The 21,167-nt window shown below is 46.3% G+C and overlaps 1 protein-coding gene across 4 annotated transcripts in view; it reads left to right on the top strand.

Moving 5' to 3' along the window:
- LOC145337711 (cytochrome P450 2J2-like) overlaps positions 1-21,167 on the top strand; it is a 165,285-nt gene that overhangs the window by 9,404 nt on the left and 134,714 nt on the right. For 3 of the 4 annotated variants that reach the window (XM_080182542.1, XM_080182544.1, XM_080182543.1), the window contains exons 2-3: positions 16,568-16,730; positions 16,821-16,961. In XM_080182542.1, the coding sequence (XP_080038668.1) occupies positions 16,568-16,730; positions 16,821-16,961 (304 nt within the window). The remainder of the gene's footprint in view (positions 1-16,567; positions 16,731-16,820; positions 16,962-21,167) is intronic. The other variant, XM_080182545.1, reaches the window with a different exon arrangement.

The raw sequence follows: 21,167 nt of genomic DNA on the forward strand, positions 1-21,167 counted from the left end.
CTCGCCATACCTCTTTAGCCTTGTTAATGAAAGAAAGCAGAAGTGGGACACTGAATGTGCATGATCAGCTATGATCATATGGAATGGCTCAAAGGGCCGAATGGCCTACGCTGGCACCTATTTTCCATGTTTCTATGTCACTCAGTAGGTCTGGCAGTATATGAAGGAGAGAAATCATTGATGCCCTTCAGAATTGGACAGTGGATCAGAAACATTAACTCTGAAACATAGACACCTAGGAAACCAGAGCAGGAAGAGGTTACTGGGCTGTAAATCCTGCTCTGCCATTCAGTGTGATATTGGGTGATCCTCTGTCTCAACACCATGTTTCCACACATGTGCACTCCCCTGCATGCGCTATCCCCCCCCCACATGCGCTATCCACCCCCCCTGCATGTGCTATCCCCCCCCCGCATGCGCTTCTCCCCCCTGCATGCGCTCCCCAGCGCACGCGCTCCCCAGCACACACACTCCTCTCCCGCATGCGCTGCCCTCCCCGCACGTGCTGCCCTCCCCCCGCACGCGCTGCTCCCTGCAGCTGCTGCCCACCCTTCTACAGGTGCTCCTCCCCCCACCCTGGGGGGCCACGTTCCTTCCCCGCAAGCGCTCCCCACCCCACCACAGGCGCTATCCCCACCGGTGCTCTGCCCCCCGCCCCGCAGGTAAGTGCTCGCCCCAGCACGCACTCCCCCCTCCCCTCCCCCCGCAAGTGCTCCCTCCATGCGCGCACCACCCTCCCCGTGCACACATCCCCCCACCCCCACCCACACACGCACTGTTGCCATCGCCTATCCACCTTCATGCCTTTTAATGAAGTTAATAGAACATAGAACATAGAACATTACAGCGCAGAACAGGCCCTTCGGCCCACGATGTTGCGCCGACCAGTTAAAAAACAATGACCCACTAACCTAAACCAATCCCTTTTTGTCCATAAACCTATCCACGGATCTCTTAAACGCCCCCAAACTAGGCGCACTTACAACTGCAGCAGGCAGGGCATTCCAATCCCTCACCACCCTCTGGGTAAAGAACCTACCCCTGACATCCGTCCTATAACTACCCCCCCTTAATTTAAAGCCATGCCCCCTCGTGCTAGATTTCTCCATCAGAGGAAAAAGGCTATCACTATCCACCCTATCTAGACCTCTAATCATCTTATATGTTTCAATAAGATCCCCTCTTAGCCGCCTTCTTTCCAGCGAAAACAACCCCAAATCCCTCAGCCTCTCCTCATAGGACCTCCCCTCCATGCCAGGCAACATCCTGGTAAACCTCCTCTGCACCCTCTCCAAAGCCTCCACATCCTTCCTGTAATGTGGGGACCAGAACTGCACACAGTACTCCAAGTGCGGCCGCACCAGAGTTGTGTACAGTTGCAACATAATGCTGCGACTCCTAAATTCAATCCCCCTACCAATAAACGCCAAGACACCGTATGCCTTCTTAACAACCTTAAGGAGGTTAGGGAATCAATATCCTGGGGGGTAAATTTGCAAAGGCTATGCAGGGAGGTTTAAACTGATTCGGAGGGGGGGTGGGATCGTGAGTAGAGGGGGTGAAAGTGAGGGGGGCATAGTTGGGGAATGCAAGGCACGGCATAGTGGGGGTGGGGCAGAGCAGGGTTTGAAATGCGTGTACTTTAATGCGAGGAGTATTCGCAATAAAGTGGATGAACTTGCAGCATGGATCAGTACCTGGGACTTTGATGTTGTGGCCATTTCAGAGACATGGATAGAGCAGGATCAGGAATGGTTGTTGCAGGTTCCGGGGTACAAATGCTTTAGTCGGAGTAGAGAAGAAGGTAGAAGGGGGGGTGGGGTAGCATTGCTAGTCAAGGACTGTATCACAGTGTCGGAGAGGAAGTTTGATGAGGACTTGTCAGTTGAGGTAGTATGGGCGGAGATTAGAAATAGGAGAGGAGAGGTCACCCTGTTGGGAGTCTTTTATAGACCTCCTAAAAGTTCTAGAGAGGTTGAGGAAAGGATTGCGGAGTCAATCCTGGTTAGGAGTGAAAGTAATAGGGTAATTGTTATGGGGGACTTTAACTTTACGAATATTGATTGGAATTGCTGTAGTTCTAGCTTGTTGGAGGGGTCAGTGTTTGTACAAAGCGTGCAGGAAGGTTTTTTGACTCAGTATGTAGATAGGCCAACTAGAGGTGAGGCTATATTGGATTTGGTGCTGGGAAATGAGCCAGACCAGGTGCTAGACTTGGAAGTTGGTGTGCATTTTGGAGATAGTGACCACAATTCGGTTATGTTCACCTTAGTGATGGGAAGGGATAGGCATGAACCTCGGGTCAGTAGTTTTAGCTGGGGTAAGGGTAATTATGAGGCTATTAGGAGTGAATTAGGAAGCATAGATTGGACTAGGAGATTACAGGGACTGGGAACGTCCGAAATGTGGAGTTTTTTCAAGGAGCAGCTACTGCGAGTCCTTGATAGGCATGTCCCTGTCAGGCATGGAGGAATTGGTAGATCTAGGGAACCGTGGTGCACTAAAAGAGTTGAGTCGATGGTTAAAAAGAAAAAGGAGGCTTATGTTCGGATGAGATTTGAGGGCTCAGGTAGTGCACTAGAAAGCTTTAGATTGGCTAGGAGGGAGTTGAAGAGGGAGTTAAGAAGGGCTAAAAGAGGACATGAGAAGACTTTGGCTGATAGGATTAAGGAGAATCCTAAGGCGTTATATAGGTATGTCAGGAACAGAAGGTTGGTCAGGGCAAGATTAGGGCCAGTTACAGACAGCAGAGGGGAAGTTGTGTGTGGAACCGGAGGAGATTGGAGAAGCATTGAACCAATATTTCTCTTTGGTGTTCACGCAGGGGGACACGAATATAGCTGAGGAGGACACTGGGTTGCAGGGGTGTAAAATAGACAGTATTACGGTTGATAAGGGGGATGTGCTGGATATTCTTGAGGGGCTGAAAATAGATAAGTCCCCTGGTCCAGATGGGATCTACCCTAGGATTCTCTGGGAGGCTAGAGAGGTGATTGCAGAGCCTCTGGCTCTGATCTTCAGGTCGTCATTGGTCTCTGGTGTAGTCCCGGAGGATTGGAGGATAGCGAATGTTGTTCCATTGTTTAAGAAGGGGAACAGAGACTTTGCCGGGAATTATAGACCGGTGAGTCTTACTTCTGTTGTGGGCAAGGTTTTAGAAAAAATTATTAGGGATAGGATTTATAGTTATTTGGAGTGTAATGAATTGATTAGAAATAGTCAGCATGGTTTTGTAGCAGGTAGGTCGTGCCTTACTAACCTTATTGAGTTTTTTGAGAAGGTGACCAAAGAGGTGGATGGGGACAAGGCAGTTGACGTGGTATATATGGATTTTAGTAAGGCGTTCGATAAGGTTCACCATGGTAGGCTTCTGCAGAAAATGCAGATGTATGGGATGTGGGTAATCTAAGAAGTTGGATCAGGAATTGGCTATCAGATAGGAGACAGAGGGTGGTGGTTGATGGTAAATATTCATCATGGAGTTCGGTTACGAGTGGTGTGCCTCAGGGATCTGTTTTGGGGCCACTGTTGTTTGTAATCTTTATTAATGATCTGGATGAGGGTATAGTTGGGTGGATTAGTAAATTTGCTGATGACACCAAAGTCGGAGGTGTGGTAGATTGTGAGGAAGGGTGTCATAGTCTGCAGGGAGACTTAGATAGGTTGCAGAGCTGGGCCGAGAGGTGGCGGATGGAATTTAATGCGGAGAAGTGTGAGGTAATTCACTTTGGTAGAAGCAACAGATGTGTCGAGTATAGGGCTAACGGGAGGACTTTGAATAGTGTGGATGAACAGAGGGATCTAGGTGTATGTGTACATAGATCCCTGAAGGTTGGGAATCAAGTAGATAAGGTTGTTAAGAAGGCGTACGGTGTCTTGGCGTTTATTGGTAGGGGGATTGAATTTAGGAGTCGCAGCGTCATGTTGCAACTGTACACTACTCTGGTGCGGCCGCACTTGGAGTACTGTGTGCAGTTCTGGTCCCCACATTACAAGAAGGATGTGGAGGCTTTGGAGAGGGTGCAGAGGAGGTTTACTAGGATGTTGCCTGGTATGGTGGGGAGGTCCTATGAGGAGAGACTGAGGGATTTAGGGTTGTTTTCGTTGGAAAGAAGGCGGCTAAGAGGGGATCTTATTGAAACATATAAGATGATTAGAGGTTTAGATAGGGTGGATAGTGATAGGCTTTTTCCTCGGATGGAGAAAGCTAGCACGAGGGGGCATGGCTTTAAATTAAGGGGGGGTAGCTACAGGACGGATGTCAGGGGTAGGTTCTTTACCCAGCGGGTGGTGAGGGATTGGAATGCCCTGCCTGCTGCAGTTGTAAATGCGCCTAGTTTGGGGGCGTTTAAGAGATCTATGGATAGGTTTATGGACGAAAAGGGATTGGTATAGGCTAGTGGGTCATTGTTTTTGTAACTGGTCGGCGCAACATCGTGGGCCGAAGGGCCTGTTCTGCGCTGTAATGTTCTATGTTCTATGTTATCTACTTGATTCCCAACTTTCAGGGATCTATGTACACATACACCTAGATCCCTCTGCTCATCCACACTATTCAAAGTCCTCCCGTTAGCCCTATACTCAACACATCTGTTATTCCTACCAAAGTGAATTACCTCACACTTCTCCGCTCTATCTTAGCCAACTCACCCCTCATCTTTTCTAACTTGCCTTGTTTAGATTTAGGACCCTAGTTTTGGATTGGACAATTTCATTTTTCATCTTGATGAAGAATTCTATCATGTTATGGCCACTGTTCCCTACAGGACCTGGCACAACAAGGTTATTCATTTCAGTTTTTCTCCACACTGGACCAATAAAGGATCCACGGCAAGTACGCTGCTTCGGGGGGATGTTCAGGACCATGTCATGGTCATAGTGAGCGTTGGACAGACAGTAGGGGAAGGAAACAGGTACTCGGACTCGGGTGCAATGACAGAACTACTCATTAAATTGCTACTGATCGCGGGGGATGGCGGGAGAACTGCAATTGGCAACCAGGTGTCAGCACAGAGGAACAGGCTTCGGGCCTAGCCATGCAGAGGCAGAATGCCAGCCAAAGTCAGTGTGGAGGAGCAGGCTTCGGGCATAACCACACGAAGACCGGAAACCAGCCAGATGTCAGCGCAGGAGGAACAGGATTCAGGACTAGCCACGTGTAGGTGGGATGCTAGCCAGAGTCACCATGAGAGACTTGGTTGTGCTGAGGTGGGAAACATTGCTGCTGCCTAGGTGAAATGCCAGGAAAATTCAGGACCACTAGAGAGTTCCACGAGGCGACTGAGGCACGGTGGGCTACGTAGATTCAGTATTTTCACTGCAACAAACAAGGTTGAAAATGACCTTATTACATAGAAATTTAGAAACCAGAAGCAGGAGTAGGCTATTTGGCCCTTCGAGCCTGCTCTGCCATACATCTAGATCATAGCTGATCATCAAATTCAATATCCTGATATCCCCCCCCGCTTCCTCCCATATCCCTTGATCACTTTAGCCCCCAAGAGCTATATCTAATTTCTTCTTGAAATCAGATGTTTTGGCCTCAACTACTTCCACACGTATGGAACTATATTCCACACATTCACCGCTCTCTGGATGAAGACATTTCTCGTCACCTCAGTCCTAAAAAGTTTATCCTCAAACTATGACCCCTAGTTCTGGACCTCCCACCACTGGGGACATTCTTTCTGAATCTACCCTGTCTAACCCTGTTGGAATTTTATAAGTTTATATGAGAACCCCGCTCATTCTCCTAAATTCCAGTGAATATAATCCTCACTGACTTAGTCTCTCCTCATATGACAGAAGCAGTTTTTAGTTGCCTAGATCTCATGGGTTATGTATCTGCCATGGTGCAGCTGAGGGACCGCTGTGCGCCTCTCCCCTTATCCATTATAAAAGGGAATTACCCTGCATTGTTTGGAAGGGCTTGGATGAAGAAATTGAGACTAAATTGGGAAACAGTATACAGACTCACAGAAGCTTGTTTGGGCCTGGATGAAATATTGAGAAGAAACTAGGATGTTCAGTACAACCCTGGGGGAGATGAAAAATATGAAGGTGAAGAACAGAGAACAGAACAAACAGAAACTGGCTCTTTGGTCCACCAAATCTGTGCTGACATATGGAGTCATAGATGTTTACAGCATGGAAATAGGCCCTTTGGCCCAACTTATCAATACTGTCCTTTTTTTAACCGCTAAGCCAGTCCCAATTGCCTATGTTTGGCCCATATCCCTCTATACCCATCTTACTACGGCAACAAAAGAGACCCACAGATGGTATGTTGCCTCCCGGGTGCAAGAGTCCGTGACGTCTCGGACCGTGTTTTCAAGATCCTTAAGGGGGAGGGGGATCAGCTGCAGGTCATGGTACACATCGGTACCAACGACGTAGGCAGAAGAAAGGATGGGGATTTAAAACAGGAATTTAGGGAGCTAGGGTGGAAGCTGAGAGCCCAGACAAAACATGTGGTCATCTCTGGTTTGTTGCAGGTGCCACGTGCCAGTGAGTTGAGGAACAGGGAGAGAGTGCAGATTAACGTGTGGCTGCAGGGATGGTGTAGGAGGGAGGGTTTCAGCGACATGGATAATTGGAGCACACTCTGGGGAAGGTGGGACCTGTATAAACAGGATGGTTCGCTCCTGAACCAGAGGGGCACTAATATCCTGGGTGGGAAATTTGCGCCGGCTCTTCGGGGAGGTTTAAACTAATTTGTCAGGGGGGGTGGGAAAATGAGATGTAGTCCAAAAGCCAGTGTTGAGGGTCGCAAGGTGCTAAGGAAGGTACCAAGGTCGCAGGAGTGTACAGGCAGACAGTATGGTGGGTTCAAGTGTATCTACTTCAATGCAAGGAGCATCAGGAATAAGGTAGGTGAACTTGGAGCGTGGATTGGTACTTGGGACTATGATGTTGTGGCCATTACGGAGACGTGGTTAGAACAGGGACAGGAATGGTTGTTGGCAGTTCCGGGGTATAGATGTTTCAGTAAGACTAGGGAAGGCGGGATAAGAGGTGGAGGAGTAGCGTTGTTAATCAAGGATAGTTTAACGGCTGCTGAAAGGCATTTCGAGGGCAATCTGCCTACTGAGGTAATATGGGCTGAAGTTAGAAATAGGAAAGGATCGGTCACATTGTTAGGAGTTTTCTACAGGCCCCCAAATAGTAATAGAGATGTGGAGGAGGAAATGGCAAAGCAGATTATGGGTAGGTGTGGATGTCACAGGGTCGTTATCATGGGTGACTTTAACTTTCCAAATATTGATTGGGACCTTTATAGGTCGAATAGTTCGGATGGGACACTTTTTGTACAGTGTGTGCAGGAGAGTTTCCTGACACAATATGTGGATAAGCCAACAAGAGGTGGGGCCACATTGGACTTGATACTGGGTAATGAACCGGGCCAAGTGTTAGATTTGTTTGTGGGAGAGCAATTTGGAGATAGTGACCACAACTCAGTGTCCTTCATTATTGCAATGGAGAGGGATAGGGTCACACGGTGGTGGTGGGGGGTTGGGGGTCAAGGTTTATAATTGGGGCAGGGGTAATTCTGATGTGATTAGGCAAGAATTAGGAAGCACAGGATGGGAACAGAAACTGTCAGGTATGGGCACAAATGAAAAGTGGACCTTTTTCAAGGAACAAATACTGTGTGTCCTTTATAGGTATGTCCCTGTCAGGCAGGGAGGAAATGGCCGAGTGAGGGAACCTTGGTTCACAAAGGAGGTTGAATGTCTTGTTAAGAGGGAAAAGGAAGCATATGTAAGGATGAGAAAACAAGGTTCAGTTGGGTCGCTTGAGTGTTACAAGGCACCTAGGAATGAGTTAAAGGGCTTAGGAGAGCTAGGAGGGGGCATGAGAAGTCCTTGGCGGGTTGGATAAAAGAAAACTCCAAGGCTTTTTACTGTCATGTGAGAAATAAGAGAATGACCAGGGTGAGGTTAGGGCCAGTCAAGGATAGTAGTGGGAACTTGTGCATGGAGTCAGAAGTGATAGATGAGGCGTTGAATGAATACTTTTCTTCAGTGTTCACTAAGGAGAGGGACCATGTTTTTGAGGATGAGTGTGTGATACAGGCTGATAGGATGGAAGAGGTAGATGTTCTGAGGGAAGATGTATTGGCAATTTTGAAAAACCTGAGGGTGGATAAGTCCCCTGGGCCAGATGGGATACATCCTGGGATCCTTTGGGAGGTAAGGGATGAGATTGTGGAGCCTTTAGCTTTGATCTTTGGGACCACAGTGATTGTGGACTGGAGAGTGGTGAATGCTGGTCCTCTCTTCAAGAAAGGAAATAGGAATGACACTGGTAATTATAGGCCAGTTAGTCTTACTTCAGTGGTCGGTAAGTTAATGGACAGGGCCCTGAGAGATAGGATTTATGACCAATTCGAAAGATTCAGCTTAATCCGGGACAGTCGGCACGGTTTCGTGAGGGGTAAGTCTTGCCTCTCAAATTTAATTGAATTCTTTGAGGAGGTAACTAAGTGTGTAGATGAAGGTAGAGCGGTTGATGTCGTATACATGGATTTTAGTAAGGCGTTTGATAAAGTTTCCCATGGCAGGCTCACGAAGAAGATAAGGAGGTGTGGGATAGAAGGAAATTTGGCCGATTGGATAAGTAACTGGGTCTCATAGAAGTCGTGATGTGGGTATGCCGGCGTTGGACTGGCGTAAACACAGTAAAAAGTCTGACAACACCAGGTTTTAGTCCAACCGATTTATTTAGTCCAACCGATAATAAATCGGTTGGACTAAAACCTGGTGTTGTCAGACTTTTTACTGTCTCATAGAAGACAGAAGGTGGTGGTGGAGGGAAAATTTTCAGACTGGAGGCCAGTTACCAGCGGTGTACCACAGGGATCAGTGCTGGATCCTCTGCTATTTGTGATTTTTATCAATGACTTGGAAGAGGAGGCTGAAGGGTGGGTTAGTAAATTTGCTGATGACACCAAGATTGGTGGAGTCGTGGATGAGGTGGAGGGCTCTTGCAGGTTGCAAAGAGACATTGATAGGATGCAGAGCTGGGCAGAAAAGTAGCAGATGGAGTTTTGAACATAGAAGACTACAGAACAAACAGACCCTTTGGCCCACAAGTTGCGCTGATCATATCCCTACCTACTAGGCCTGCCTATAACCCTCAATCCCATTAAATCCCATGTACTCATCCAGAAGTCTCTTAAAAGACCCCAACGAGTTCGCCTCCACCACCACTGACGGCAGCCGATTCCACTCACCCACCAAGCTCTGAGTGAAAAACTTACCCCTGACATTTCCTCTGTACCTACTCCCCAGCACCTTAAAACTGTGTCCTCTTGTAATGACCATTTCAGCCCTGGGAAATAGCCTCTGAGAATCCACCCAATCTATACCTCTCAACGTCTTATAAACTTCTATCAGGTCACCTCTCATCCTTCATCTCTCCAGGGAGAAAAGATCTAGCTCCCTCAACCTATCCTCATAAGGCATGCCTCCCAATCCAGGCAACATCCTTGTAAATCTCCTTTGCAGCCTTTCAATAGCTTCCACATCTTTCTTGTAATGAGGCGACCAGAACTGCGCACAGTACTCCAAGTGGGGTCTGACTAGTGTCTTGTAAAGCTGCAGTATTATCTCCCAACTCCTTAACTCAATCCCTTGATTAATGAAGGCTAGTACACCATACGCCTTCTTGACCACATCCTCCACTGCGAGGCCAATTTAAGAGTCCTATGGACCTGGACCCCATGGTCCTTCTGATCCTCTACACTGCTAAGAGTCTTGCCCTTGATATTATACTCCTTCATCCCATCGGACCTGCCAAAATGGACCACTATACATTTATGCGGATTAAAGTCCATCTGCCACTTCTCTGCCCAGCCTTGCATCGTATCTATGTCTCGCTGCAACTTCTAACATCCCTCCAGACTATCCACAACACCACCAACCTTCGTGTCGTCGGCAAACTTACCAACCCATCCCTCCACTTCCTCATCCAGGTCATTTATGAAAATTATAAACAGCAAGAGTCCCAGAACAGATCCCTGGGGCACTCCACTGGTGACTGACCTCCATGTAGAAAAAGACCCATCCACAACCACTCTCTGCCTTCTGCAGACAAGCCAGTTCTGGATCCACAAGGCAACAACCCCTTGGATCCCATGCCGTCTCACTTTCTCAAGAAATCTTGCATGGGGGACCTTATCAAATGCCTTGCTGAAGTCCACATAAACCACATCCACCGCTGTTCCTTCGTCAATGTATTTTGTCACATTTTCAAAGAACTCAACCAGGCTCGTAAAGCACGACCTGCTCTTGACAAAGCCGTGCTGACTACTTTTGATCATACTAAACTTCTCTAAGTGTTCATAAATCCTGTCCCTCAGGATCCTCTCCATGAAGTTACCAACCACTGAGGTTAGACTCACCAGCAGTAATTTCCTGGGCTATCCCTGTTCCCTTTCTTGAAAATAGGAACCACATCCGCAATCCTCCAATCCTGCAGAACCTCTCCCGTCTTTGACGACACAAAGATCATCACTAGAGGCTCTGCAATCTCTTCCCTCACCTCCCTGAAGTGGTGGAAGCTACCCCGCTAAATATATTTAAGTCACAGGTAGATAGATTTCTGATAGACAGGGGAATTAAGGGTTAAGGGGAGAAAGCGGGAAAGTGGAACTGATCCACTTCAGATCAGCCATGATCTTATTGAATGGTGGGACAGGCTCGAAGGGCTAGATGGCCTACTCCTGCTCCTATTTCTTATGTTCTCCCACAGGAACCTGGGGTACATCTCATCCGGTCCTGGCGACTTATCTATCTTGATGCTATTCAAAAGTTCCAACACATCCTCTTTCTTAATGTCCACATACTCAATCTTTTCAGTCCACCGCAAACCTGCAGTGCAACGACCCAGATCATTTTCCACCGTGAATACTGAGGCAAAGTACTCATTAAGCACTTCTGCCATTTCTACCGGTTCCGCACAGACTTTTCCCCCTTCACCTTTTACATGTCCTATTCCTTCACATCTCATGCGTTTACTCTTCACATATTTGTAGAACGCTTTGGGGTTCTCCTTAATCTTACCCGCCAAGGCCTTCTCATGACTCCTTCTGGCTCTCCTAATTTCCTTTTTAAGCTCCTTCCTAAAACCCGTGTACTCCTCTAGATCCTTAACATCGCCTAGCTCTCTGAACCTTTTGTACGCCTTTCTTTTCTTTATGACAAGGTTCATTACAACCTTCGTGCACCATGGTTCCCGTAACCTACCAAAACCTCCCTGTCTCATCAGAACATTGTGGTGCAGAGCTCCAGACAAACATTCCTTGAAAATCTGCCACCTTCCTCCAGTATTTTTCCCCAAGAACTATCAGATTTGTGGTGGGAGATATAGGAGGGTTGTCCAAGGCAGATTCTTCACTCAGAGAGTGGTTGGGGTATGGAATGGACTGCCTGCTGAGATAGTGGACTCGGACACTTTAGGAACTTTCAGGTGGTTATTGGTATGTCAAGAACAGAAGGTTGGTCAGGGCAAGATTAGGGCCAGTTACAGACAGCAGGGGGAAGTTGTGTGTGGAACCGGAGGAGATTGGAGAAGTATGGAACCAATATTTCTCTTCGGTGTTCACGCAGGGGGACATGAATATAGCTGAGGAGGACATTGGGTTGCAGGGGTGTAAAATAGACAGTATTACGGTTGATAAAGGGGATGTGCTGGAAATTCTTGAGGGGCTGAAAATAGATAAGTCCCCTGGTCCGGATGGGATCTACCCTAGGATTCTCTGGGAGGCTAGAGAGGTGATTGCAGAGCCTCTGGCTCTGATCTTCAGGTCGTCATTGGTCTCTGGTGTAGTCCCGGAGGATTGGAGGATAGCGAATGTTGTCCCATTGTTTAAGAAGGGGAACAGAGACTTTGCCGGGAATTATAGACCGGTGAGTCTTACTTCTGTTGTGGGCAAGGTTTTAGAAAAAATTATTAGGGATAGGATTTATAGTTATTTGGAGTGTAATGAATTGATTAGAAATAGTCAGCATGGTTTTGTAGCGGGTAGGTCGTGCCTTACTAACCTTATTGAGTTTTTTGAGAAGGTGACCAAAGAGGTGGATGGGGGCAAGGCAGTTGACGTGGTATACATGGATTTTAGTAAGGCGTTCGATAAGGTTCACCATGGTAGGCTTCTGCAGAAAATGCAGATGTATGGGATTGTGGGTAATCTAGGAAGTTGGATCAGGAATTGGCTATCAGATAGGAGACAGAGGGTGGTGGTGGATGGTAAATATTCATCATGGAGTACAGTTACGAGTGGTGTGCCTCAGGGATCTGTTTTGGGGCCACTGTTGTTTGTAATTTTTATTAATGATCTGGATGAGGGTATAGTTGGGTGGATTAGTAAATTTGCTGATGACACCAAAATTGGAGGTGTGGTAGATTGTGAGGAAGGGTGTCATAGTCTGCAGGGAGACTTAGATAGGTTGCAGAGCTGGGCCGAGAGGTGGCGGATGGAATTTAATGCGGAGAAGTGTGAGGTAATTCACTTTGGTAGGAGCAACAGATGTGTCGAGTATAGGGCTAACGGGAGGACTTTGAACAGTGTGGATGAACAGAGGGATCTAGGTGTGTGTGTACATAGATCCCTGAAAGTTGGGAATCAAGTAGATAAGGTAGTTAAGAAGGCGTACGGTGTATTGGCGTTTATTGGTAGGGGGATTGAATTTAGGAGTCGCAGTGTAATGTTGCAACTGTACACTACTCTAGTGCGGCCGCACTTGGAGTACTGTGTGCAGTTCTGGTCCCCGCATTACAAGAAGGATGTGGAGGCGTTGGAGAGGGTGCAGAGGAGGTTTACTAGGATGGTGCCTGGTATGGTGGGGAGGTCCTATGAGGAGAGACTGAGGGATTTAGGGTTGTTTTCGTTGGAAAGAAGGCGGCTAAGAGGGGATCTTATTGAAACATATAAGATGATTAGAGGTTTAGATAGGGTGGATAGTGATAGCCTTTTTCCTCGGATGGAGAAAGCTAGCACGAGGGGGCATGGCTTTAAATTAAGGGGGGGTAGCTACAGGACGGATGTCAGGGGTAGGTTCTTTACCCAGCGGGTGGTGAGGGATTGGAATGCCCTGCCTGCTGCAGTTGTAAATGCGTCTAGTTTGGGGGCGTTTAAGAGATCTCTGGATAGGTTTATGGACGAAAAGGGATTGGTATAGGCTAGTGGGTCATTGTTTTTGTAACTGGTCGGCGCAACATCGTGGGCCGAAGGGCCTGTTCTGCGCTGTAATGTTCTATGTTCTATGTTCTATGTTCTATTGGATAGGTACATGGAGCGCACCAGAATGATAGGGAGTGGGATAGCTTGATCTTGGGTTTGGACGTAGCTTGGCACAACATTGAGGGCCAAAGGACCTGTACTGTGCTGTACTGTTCTATGTTCTATGTTACCCATGTAACTGTCTAAATGCTTTTTAAAAGACAAAATTGTACCTGCCTCTACTACTACTTCTGGCAGCGTGTTCCAGACACTCACCACCCTCTGTGTGAAAAAATTGCCCCTCTGGACCCTTTTGTATCTCTCCCCTTTCATTTTACCTAGATTACTCTTGCTACCCTTCTTAAACAAAGGAACAACATTCGTCATTCTTTGACCTGATAAAAGGCCTACAAGATTATGAGGTGCATGGACAAAGTGGATAATCAGAAGCTTTTTCCCAGGGTGAGAGTCAATTACTTGGGGAAGTAGGTTTAAGATGCAAGGGGCAAGGTTTAAAGGCAAGTTTTTTAGAACATAGAACAGTACCGCACAGTACAGGCCCTTCAGCCCTTGATGTTGTGCCAAACTATGTCCAATCCCAAGATCAAGCTATCCCACTCCCTATAATTCTGGTGTGCTCCATGTGCCTATCCAATAACCACTTGAAAGTTCCTAAACTGTCTGACTCCACTATCACAGAGGCAGTGCATTCCATATCCCAACTACTCTCTGAGTAAAGAACCTACCTTGGACATCCCTCCTATATCTCCCACCATGAACCTTATAGTTATGCCCCCTAGTAACAGCTACACCCACCCAAGGAAATAGTCTCTGAATGTCCACTCTATCTATCCCCCTCATCATCTTATACACCTCTATTAAGTTACCTCTCACCCTCCTCTGCTCCAAAGAGAAAAGCCCCAGCTCCCTCAACCTTTCCTCATAAGACCTATCCTCCAAACCAGGCAGTATCCTGGTAAATCTCCAATGCTTCCACATTCTTCTTATAATGAGGTGACCAGAACTGAACACAGAGTTCCAAATTTGATCTCACCAAGGTCCTGTACAGTTGCAGCATAACCCCATGGCTCTTAAACTCAAACCCCCTGTTAATAAAAGCTAGCACACTATAAGCCTTTTTCATGGCTCTATCCACTTGAGTGGCAACCTTCAGAGATCTGTGGATATGAACCCCAAGATCTCTCTGTTCTTCCACATTCCTTAGAACCCTGCTGTTGACCCTGTAATCCACATTCAAGTTTGTCCTACCAAAAGAATCACCTCGCATTTCTCAAGGTTAAATTCAAATGCCACTTTTCAAATGCCAGCTCTGCATCCTTTCAATGTCTCTTTGCCGCCTACGACAGCCCTCCGCCTCATCTACTACTCCACCAATCTTGGTGTCATCAGCAAATTTATTAACCCACCCTTCAGCCTCCTCCTCCAAGTCATTGATAAAAGTCACAAATAGCAGAGGAACCAGCACTGATCCTTGTGGTACACTGCTGGTAACTGGCCTCCAATCTGAAAATTTTCTCTCCACCACCACCCTCTGTCTTCTATGAGATAGCCAGTTACTTATCCAATCGGCCAAATTTCCCTCTATCCCACACCTCCTTACTTCCTTCATGAGGCTACCATGGGAACCTTATCAAACGCCTTACTAAAATCCATGTATCTATCCACACACTTAGTTACCACCTCAAAGAATTCATTCAAATGCATGAGGCAAGACTTACCCCTCACAAATCCGTGCTGACCATCCCGGATTAAGCTGCATCTTTCCAAATGGTCATAAATCCTATCCGTCAGGACCTTTTCCATTAACTTACCGACGATCGAAATAAGACTAACTGGCCTATAATTACCAGGGTCATTCCTATTTCCTTTCTTGAAGAGAGGAACAACATTTGCCACTCTCCATTCCTCTGGCACAATCCCGTGGAGAGTGAGGACCCGAAGATCAAAGCTAAAGGCTCTGCAATCTCCTCCCTGGCCTCCCAAAGTATCCTAGGATGTATCCCATCTGGCCTAGGGGACTTATCAACTCTCAGGTTTTTCAAAATTGCTAATATATTTTCCCTCAGAACATCTACCTCCTCCATTCTGTCAGCATGTATCACACACACTCATCCTCAAAAATATGGCCCCTCTCTTAATGAACACAGAGGATGATGGGTGACTGGAATTCGCTGCCAGGGGAGGTAGTGGAAGCGGATATGTTAGTGAGTGTTAAGGGGTGTTTGGACAAACACATGAACAGGGATGGAAACAGAGGGATATGGTCAATGGAAGGGTCGGAGGTTTTAGTTTCGTTGGGCAGCATACTTGGTGTAGAATTGGAGGACTGTAGAGCCTGTTCCTGTGTTCTAATTTTCTTTGTTCTTTGATATGGGGAGAATGTTCTTTATCATGTTAAGACCATGGTGATCTGGACCTAAAAACTTGAAACTTTCAACACTTCCTATTTCATCCCCATTGATGTAGACAGGGACATGTTCTCCACTATGCTTCCTGAAGTCAGTGACAATCTTTTTTTTGACATTGAAGAGAGATTATTGTCCTTGCACCAGTTCATCAGATTCTCTCTCTCATTCCTGTACTCTACCTCTTTATTGTTCAAGATCCGACCCACTAGGTGGTGTTGTCAGCAAATTTGAAAATCGAATTGGAGGGGAATTTGGCCGCATCGCCATAGGTGTATAAGGAGTATAGTAGGGGGCTGCAGATGCAGCCTTGTGGGGCACCAGTGTTGAGGATGATCATGGAAGAAGTGTTATTGCCTATCCTTACTGACTCTGGTTTGTGGATTTGGAAGCTCAGGATCAAGTCGCAGAGGGAAGAGCCAGGGCCCAGACCATGGAGTTTGGAGATAAGTTTCGTAGGAATAATGATGTTGAAGACTAAGCTGTAGTCAATAAAAAGGAGTTTGACAAAGGTGTCTTTGTTATCTAGGTGTTCCAGGGTTGAGTACAGAGCCAGTGACATCTACTCTGGACCTGTTGTAGCGGTAGGCGAACTGTAGTAGATTCAGCTAGCCCAGGAGGCTGGAATTGATTCGTGCCATGATTTACCTTTTGCCCATGAACTTAACTTATCGATTTCCTTTGGCAGACTCTCTACTTCCTCTTGGCAACTTATTATCCGACCAACCTAATATCACCAGAAGTTTAACTTCCATACATTTTGTCCCATCATCCTAGTCATTACTGACCAGTATTGGGCCCAGAAATGAAATCAGTCACGTCAGGTTGGGTCTAAACAGGGTTGCGTTGTTGCTGTTGGATCCTCTGCCTTTCCAGGATTAATTTTGTGAATTTTTAATATCCTTTCTGTTCTAAGCTTGGAACTAAATATGGCAATATATTCAGCCTGCATCTTGGAACTGAATGTTTGCTGATACTGAATGGCTACTCAATTGTCAGAGAAGCATTGGTACATCATGGTGAAGCTTTCTCTGGAAGACCCATTTCACCAATATTCCTGAGACTCAAAGGTCCACATGGTGAGTGACAATGCTTTGCTCTCACCATACCACTTCCTAGTTCCAAATATCTAAATTCACTTTCAAAGCAACTAATCTTTTCTTTCCTAGGGATTATGTTTTCCAATGGCAGTGAGTGGAAAGAGCACAGGCACTTTGCTGTGTCACATCTCAACAATTTGCTCCCTCAGGTGAAACCCTGGATCAAGTCTGAAGCCCAGTGTCTGAGTGTGCGTTTTGCAGAACATAAAGGTAATCCTTTGGTCCTTTTTCATTGAGGATGGAGGATATTTTCAATGTTAGATAAAAGAAAATCTTGCGTTTCTGAAGTGCCTTTCACAACCTTAGTGTTTCTTCAGAAAAAACTCTTCAAAATGCAGCTAATGAAAATACAACAAAACTTACTCCAACTTATAAATCAAAGAAAGGTTTAATACAAAAACATCATTACTCCAAACTTGGGGTCTCATCCTGGGCCGCTCCAAACTCCCCACAAGTCTTCCGAGTTCCTTATTTTTAGTGAATCAGCTAATCAGTTATTACATCACTCTATAATTAGTTCCATGGTTTACTGGGTCAGCTGACCCTTTTATCTTGTTCCCATTGGTCACATCAAATCCAATATAAAGTTGTCATTGGTTACATTCTAACACAAAGGACATCCCAAAGCCCTTTCCAGCCAGACAAATATATTCTCAAGTGTAGAATCCATTGTAATGTAGGAAACTTCATACTCAATTTTCACACAGTAAGACCCCACAAACAGCAGTGTTGACAATGCAACAAATTAAAGGGAGTTTATTTTAAGGTATTCAAGATTATTAAAAGGATTTGACAGGGTAGATAGAGGGAAATTACTTTCTCTGGGGTGGGTGACGAGGAGAATCAGGAGGTAGAACCTTGAAATCAGAGTCACGCTGTTTGAGAGTGATGTCAGGACATACCTCTGCACAATGCAGAGTGAAAATCTACAACTCGTCGTCTACAACAGGTCGTCGTTGGCCTCTGGTATAGTACCAGATGATTGGAGGTTAGCGAATGTTGTCCCATTGTTTAAGAAGGGGAACAGAGACTTCCCCGGGAATTATAGACCGGTGAGTCTCACTTCTGTTGTGGGCAAGGTTTTGGAAAAAATTATTAGGGATAGGATTTATAGTTATTTGGAGAGTAACGAGTTGATTGGAGATAGTCAGCATGGTTTTGTGGCGGGTAGGTCGTGCCTTACTAACCTTATTGAGTTTTTTGAGAAAGTGACCAAAGAGGTGGATGGGGGTAAGGCAGTGGACATGGTGTATATGGATTTTAGTAAGGCGTTTGATAAGGTTCACCATGGTAGGTTTCTGCACAAAATGCAGATGTATGGGATTGGGGGTGATCTAGGGAACTGGATTAGGAATTGGCTAGCGGATAGGAGACAGAGGGTAGTGGTTGACGGTAAATATTCATCATGGAGTTCGGTTACAAGTGGTGTGCCTCAGGGATCTGTGTTGGGGCCACTGCTGTTTGTGATTTTTATTAATGATCTGGATGAGGGTATAGTTGGGTGGATCAGTAAATTTGCTGATGACACCAAAGTCGGAGGTGTGGTAGATAGTGAGGAAGGGTGTCATAGTTTGCAGGAAGACTTAGACAGGTTGCAGAGCTGGGCCGAGAGGTGGCGGATGGAGTTTAATGCAGAGGAATGTGAGGTAATTCACTTTGGTAGGAATAACAGATGTGTTGAGTATAGGGCTAACGGGAAGACTTTGAATAGTGTGGAGGAGCAGAGGGATCTAGGTGTATGTGTACATAGATCCCTGAAAGTTGGGAATCAAGTAGATAAGGTTGTTAAGAAGGCATACAGTGTCTTGGCGTTTATTGGTAGGGGGATTGAATTTAGGAGTCGTAGCGTTATGTTGCAACTGTACACAACTCTGGTGCGGCCGCACTTGGAGTATTGTGTGCAGTTCTGGTCCCCACATTACAGGAAGGATATGGAGGCTTTGGAGAGGGTGCAGAGGAGGTTTACCAGGATGTTGCCTGGTATGGAGGGGAGATCCTATGAGGAGAGGCTGAGGGATTTGGGGTTGTTTTCGCTGGAAAGAAGGCGGCTAAGAGGGGATCTTATTGAAACATATAAGATGATTAGAGGTTTAGATAGGGTGGATAGTGATAGCCTTTTTCCTCTGATGGAAAAATCTAGCATGAGGGGGCATGGCTTTAAACTAAGGGGGGGTAGTTATAGGACAGATGTCAGGGGTAGGTTCTTTACCCAGAGGGTGGTGAGGGATTGGAATGCCCTGCCTGCTGCAGTTGTAAATGCGCCTAGTTTGGGGGCGTTTAAGAGGTCTGTGGATAGGTTTATGGACGAAAAGGGATTGGTTTAGGTTAGTGGGTCATTGTTGTTGTTTTTTTTTTAACTGGTCGGCGCAACATCGTGGGCCGAAGGGCCTGTTCTGCGCTGTAATGTTCTATGTTCTAACTCTTGCCACCAAAAAGATATTGACCCTGGCCTTCCATTAAAAATGTCAAAGCTAAGATTGATAGCTATTTGCAGGGGATTAAGGATTGCAGAATCAAGCCAGGTCAATAGTATGAAAATACATGTCATACATTAATCTGAGAGGGGCTGAATAGTCTTCTCACATTTTGATCCTACATGGGACCACAGTTCAATAAGGCAAAATATTAGAAATTATTCGTCATTTTCCTAGTTTTGGATATTGATCCTAATCCTGACAGCGGAGTCAATAAAGTCTTCTGGAAAAAGGGCAGATAGATGTTGGGTTTAATGTCTCATCTGGAAACTGGCACCAACAACAGTGCAGCAGTCCCTCAGTACTGACCCTCTGACAGTGCGGCACTCCCTCAGCACTGACCCTCGACAGTGCGGCACTCTCTCAGTATGGCGCCTCTGACAGTGCAACACTCTCTCAGTACTGACCCTTGACAATGTGCACTCTCTGTCTGGACCTTGGAGGACGAGTGGGGGGATTTAACGGTGGGTAACGAGGAAATGGCTGAGACTTTAAATAAGTTTTTTTGTGTCGGTCTTCACAGAGGAGGACACAAATAGCTTACCAAATATTAAAGATAGAGAGTTGGTAGGAGATGAGGTCCTTAATACAATTACTGTTACTAGAGAGATAGTGTTTGTAGACTAACGGGACTAAAGGTAGACAAGTCCCCGGGACCGGATGGAATGCATCCCAGGGTACTGAAAGAAATGGCAGAAGTAATAGTAGATGCGTTAGTAGTTATTTATCAAAATTAGCTGGACTCTGGGGAAGTGCCGGCGGATTGGAAAACAGCTACTGTTATGCCGCTGTTTAAAAAAGGTAGCAGACAAAAGGCAGGGAACTACAAGCCAGTTAGCTTAACGTCCATAGTTGGGAAAATGCTGGAATCCATCATCAAGGAAGAAATAGCAGGACACTTAGAAAAGAACGGTTGATCAAACAGGCGCAGCACGGATTCGTGAAGGGGAAGTCGTGTTTAACGAATTTATTGGATTTCTATGAGGATGTGACTAGTGCGGTAGACGGAGGGGAACCAGTGGATGTAGTGTTTTTAGATTTCCAGAACGCGTTCGATGAGGTGCCTCACAAAAGGTTGCTACAGAAGGTTAGGGTGCACGGAGTTGGGGGTAAGGTGTTAACGTGGATTGAGGATTGGTTATCTAACAGGAAGCAGAGAATTGGAATCAACGGATGCTTTTCTGGTTGGCAATTGGTGACTAGTGGAGTGCTGCAGTGATCGGTGCTGGGGCCTCAACTGTTTACCATTTACATAGATGATCTGGAGGAGGGGGCTGAGTGTAGGGTAACAAAATTTGCTGATGATACGAAGATGAGTGGAAAAGAAAATTGCGTGGAGGACATGGAAAGTCTGCAGAGAGATCTGGATAGGCTGAGCGAGTGGGCGAGGACCTGGCAGATGGAGTATAATGTTGGCAAATGTGAGGTTATCCACTTTGGCAGAAGTAATAGTAGGAAGGAATATTCTTTAAAAGGCGAAAAGCTGCAGCATGCTACGGTGCAGAGGGACCTGGGGGTCCTTGTGCACGAATCGCAAAAACCCAGTCTGCAGGTGCAGCAGGTGATCAAGAAGGTGAATGGAATGTTGGCCTTTATAGCGAGGGGGATAGAATATAAAAGCAGAGAGGTCTTGCTGCAACTGTACAGGGCACTGGTGAGGCCGCAGCTGGAGTACTGTGTGCAGTTTTGGTCCCCTTATTTGTGTAAGGATATATTGGCCTTGGAGGGAGTTCACCTTCTCTGTACTCCCTCCAAGGGAGTTAGTTTATGAGGAGAGATTTAACAGACTGGGCCTGTACTCATTGGAGTTTAGAAGGCTGAGGGGGGATCTTATGGAGACTTACAAGACAATGAAGGGGCTAGATAGGGTAGAACATAGAACACTACAGCACAAACAGGCCCTTCGGCCCACGAGTTGCGCCGATCACATCAACACCTATCT

This window comes from Carcharhinus amblyrhynchos, unplaced genomic scaffold (assembly GCF_965287045.1).
Source record: "Carcharhinus amblyrhynchos unplaced genomic scaffold, sCarAmb.v2.hapA scaffold_65, whole genome shotgun sequence".
NCBI classification, from domain to species: domain Eukaryota; kingdom Metazoa; phylum Chordata; class Chondrichthyes; order Carcharhiniformes; family Carcharhinidae; genus Carcharhinus; species Carcharhinus amblyrhynchos.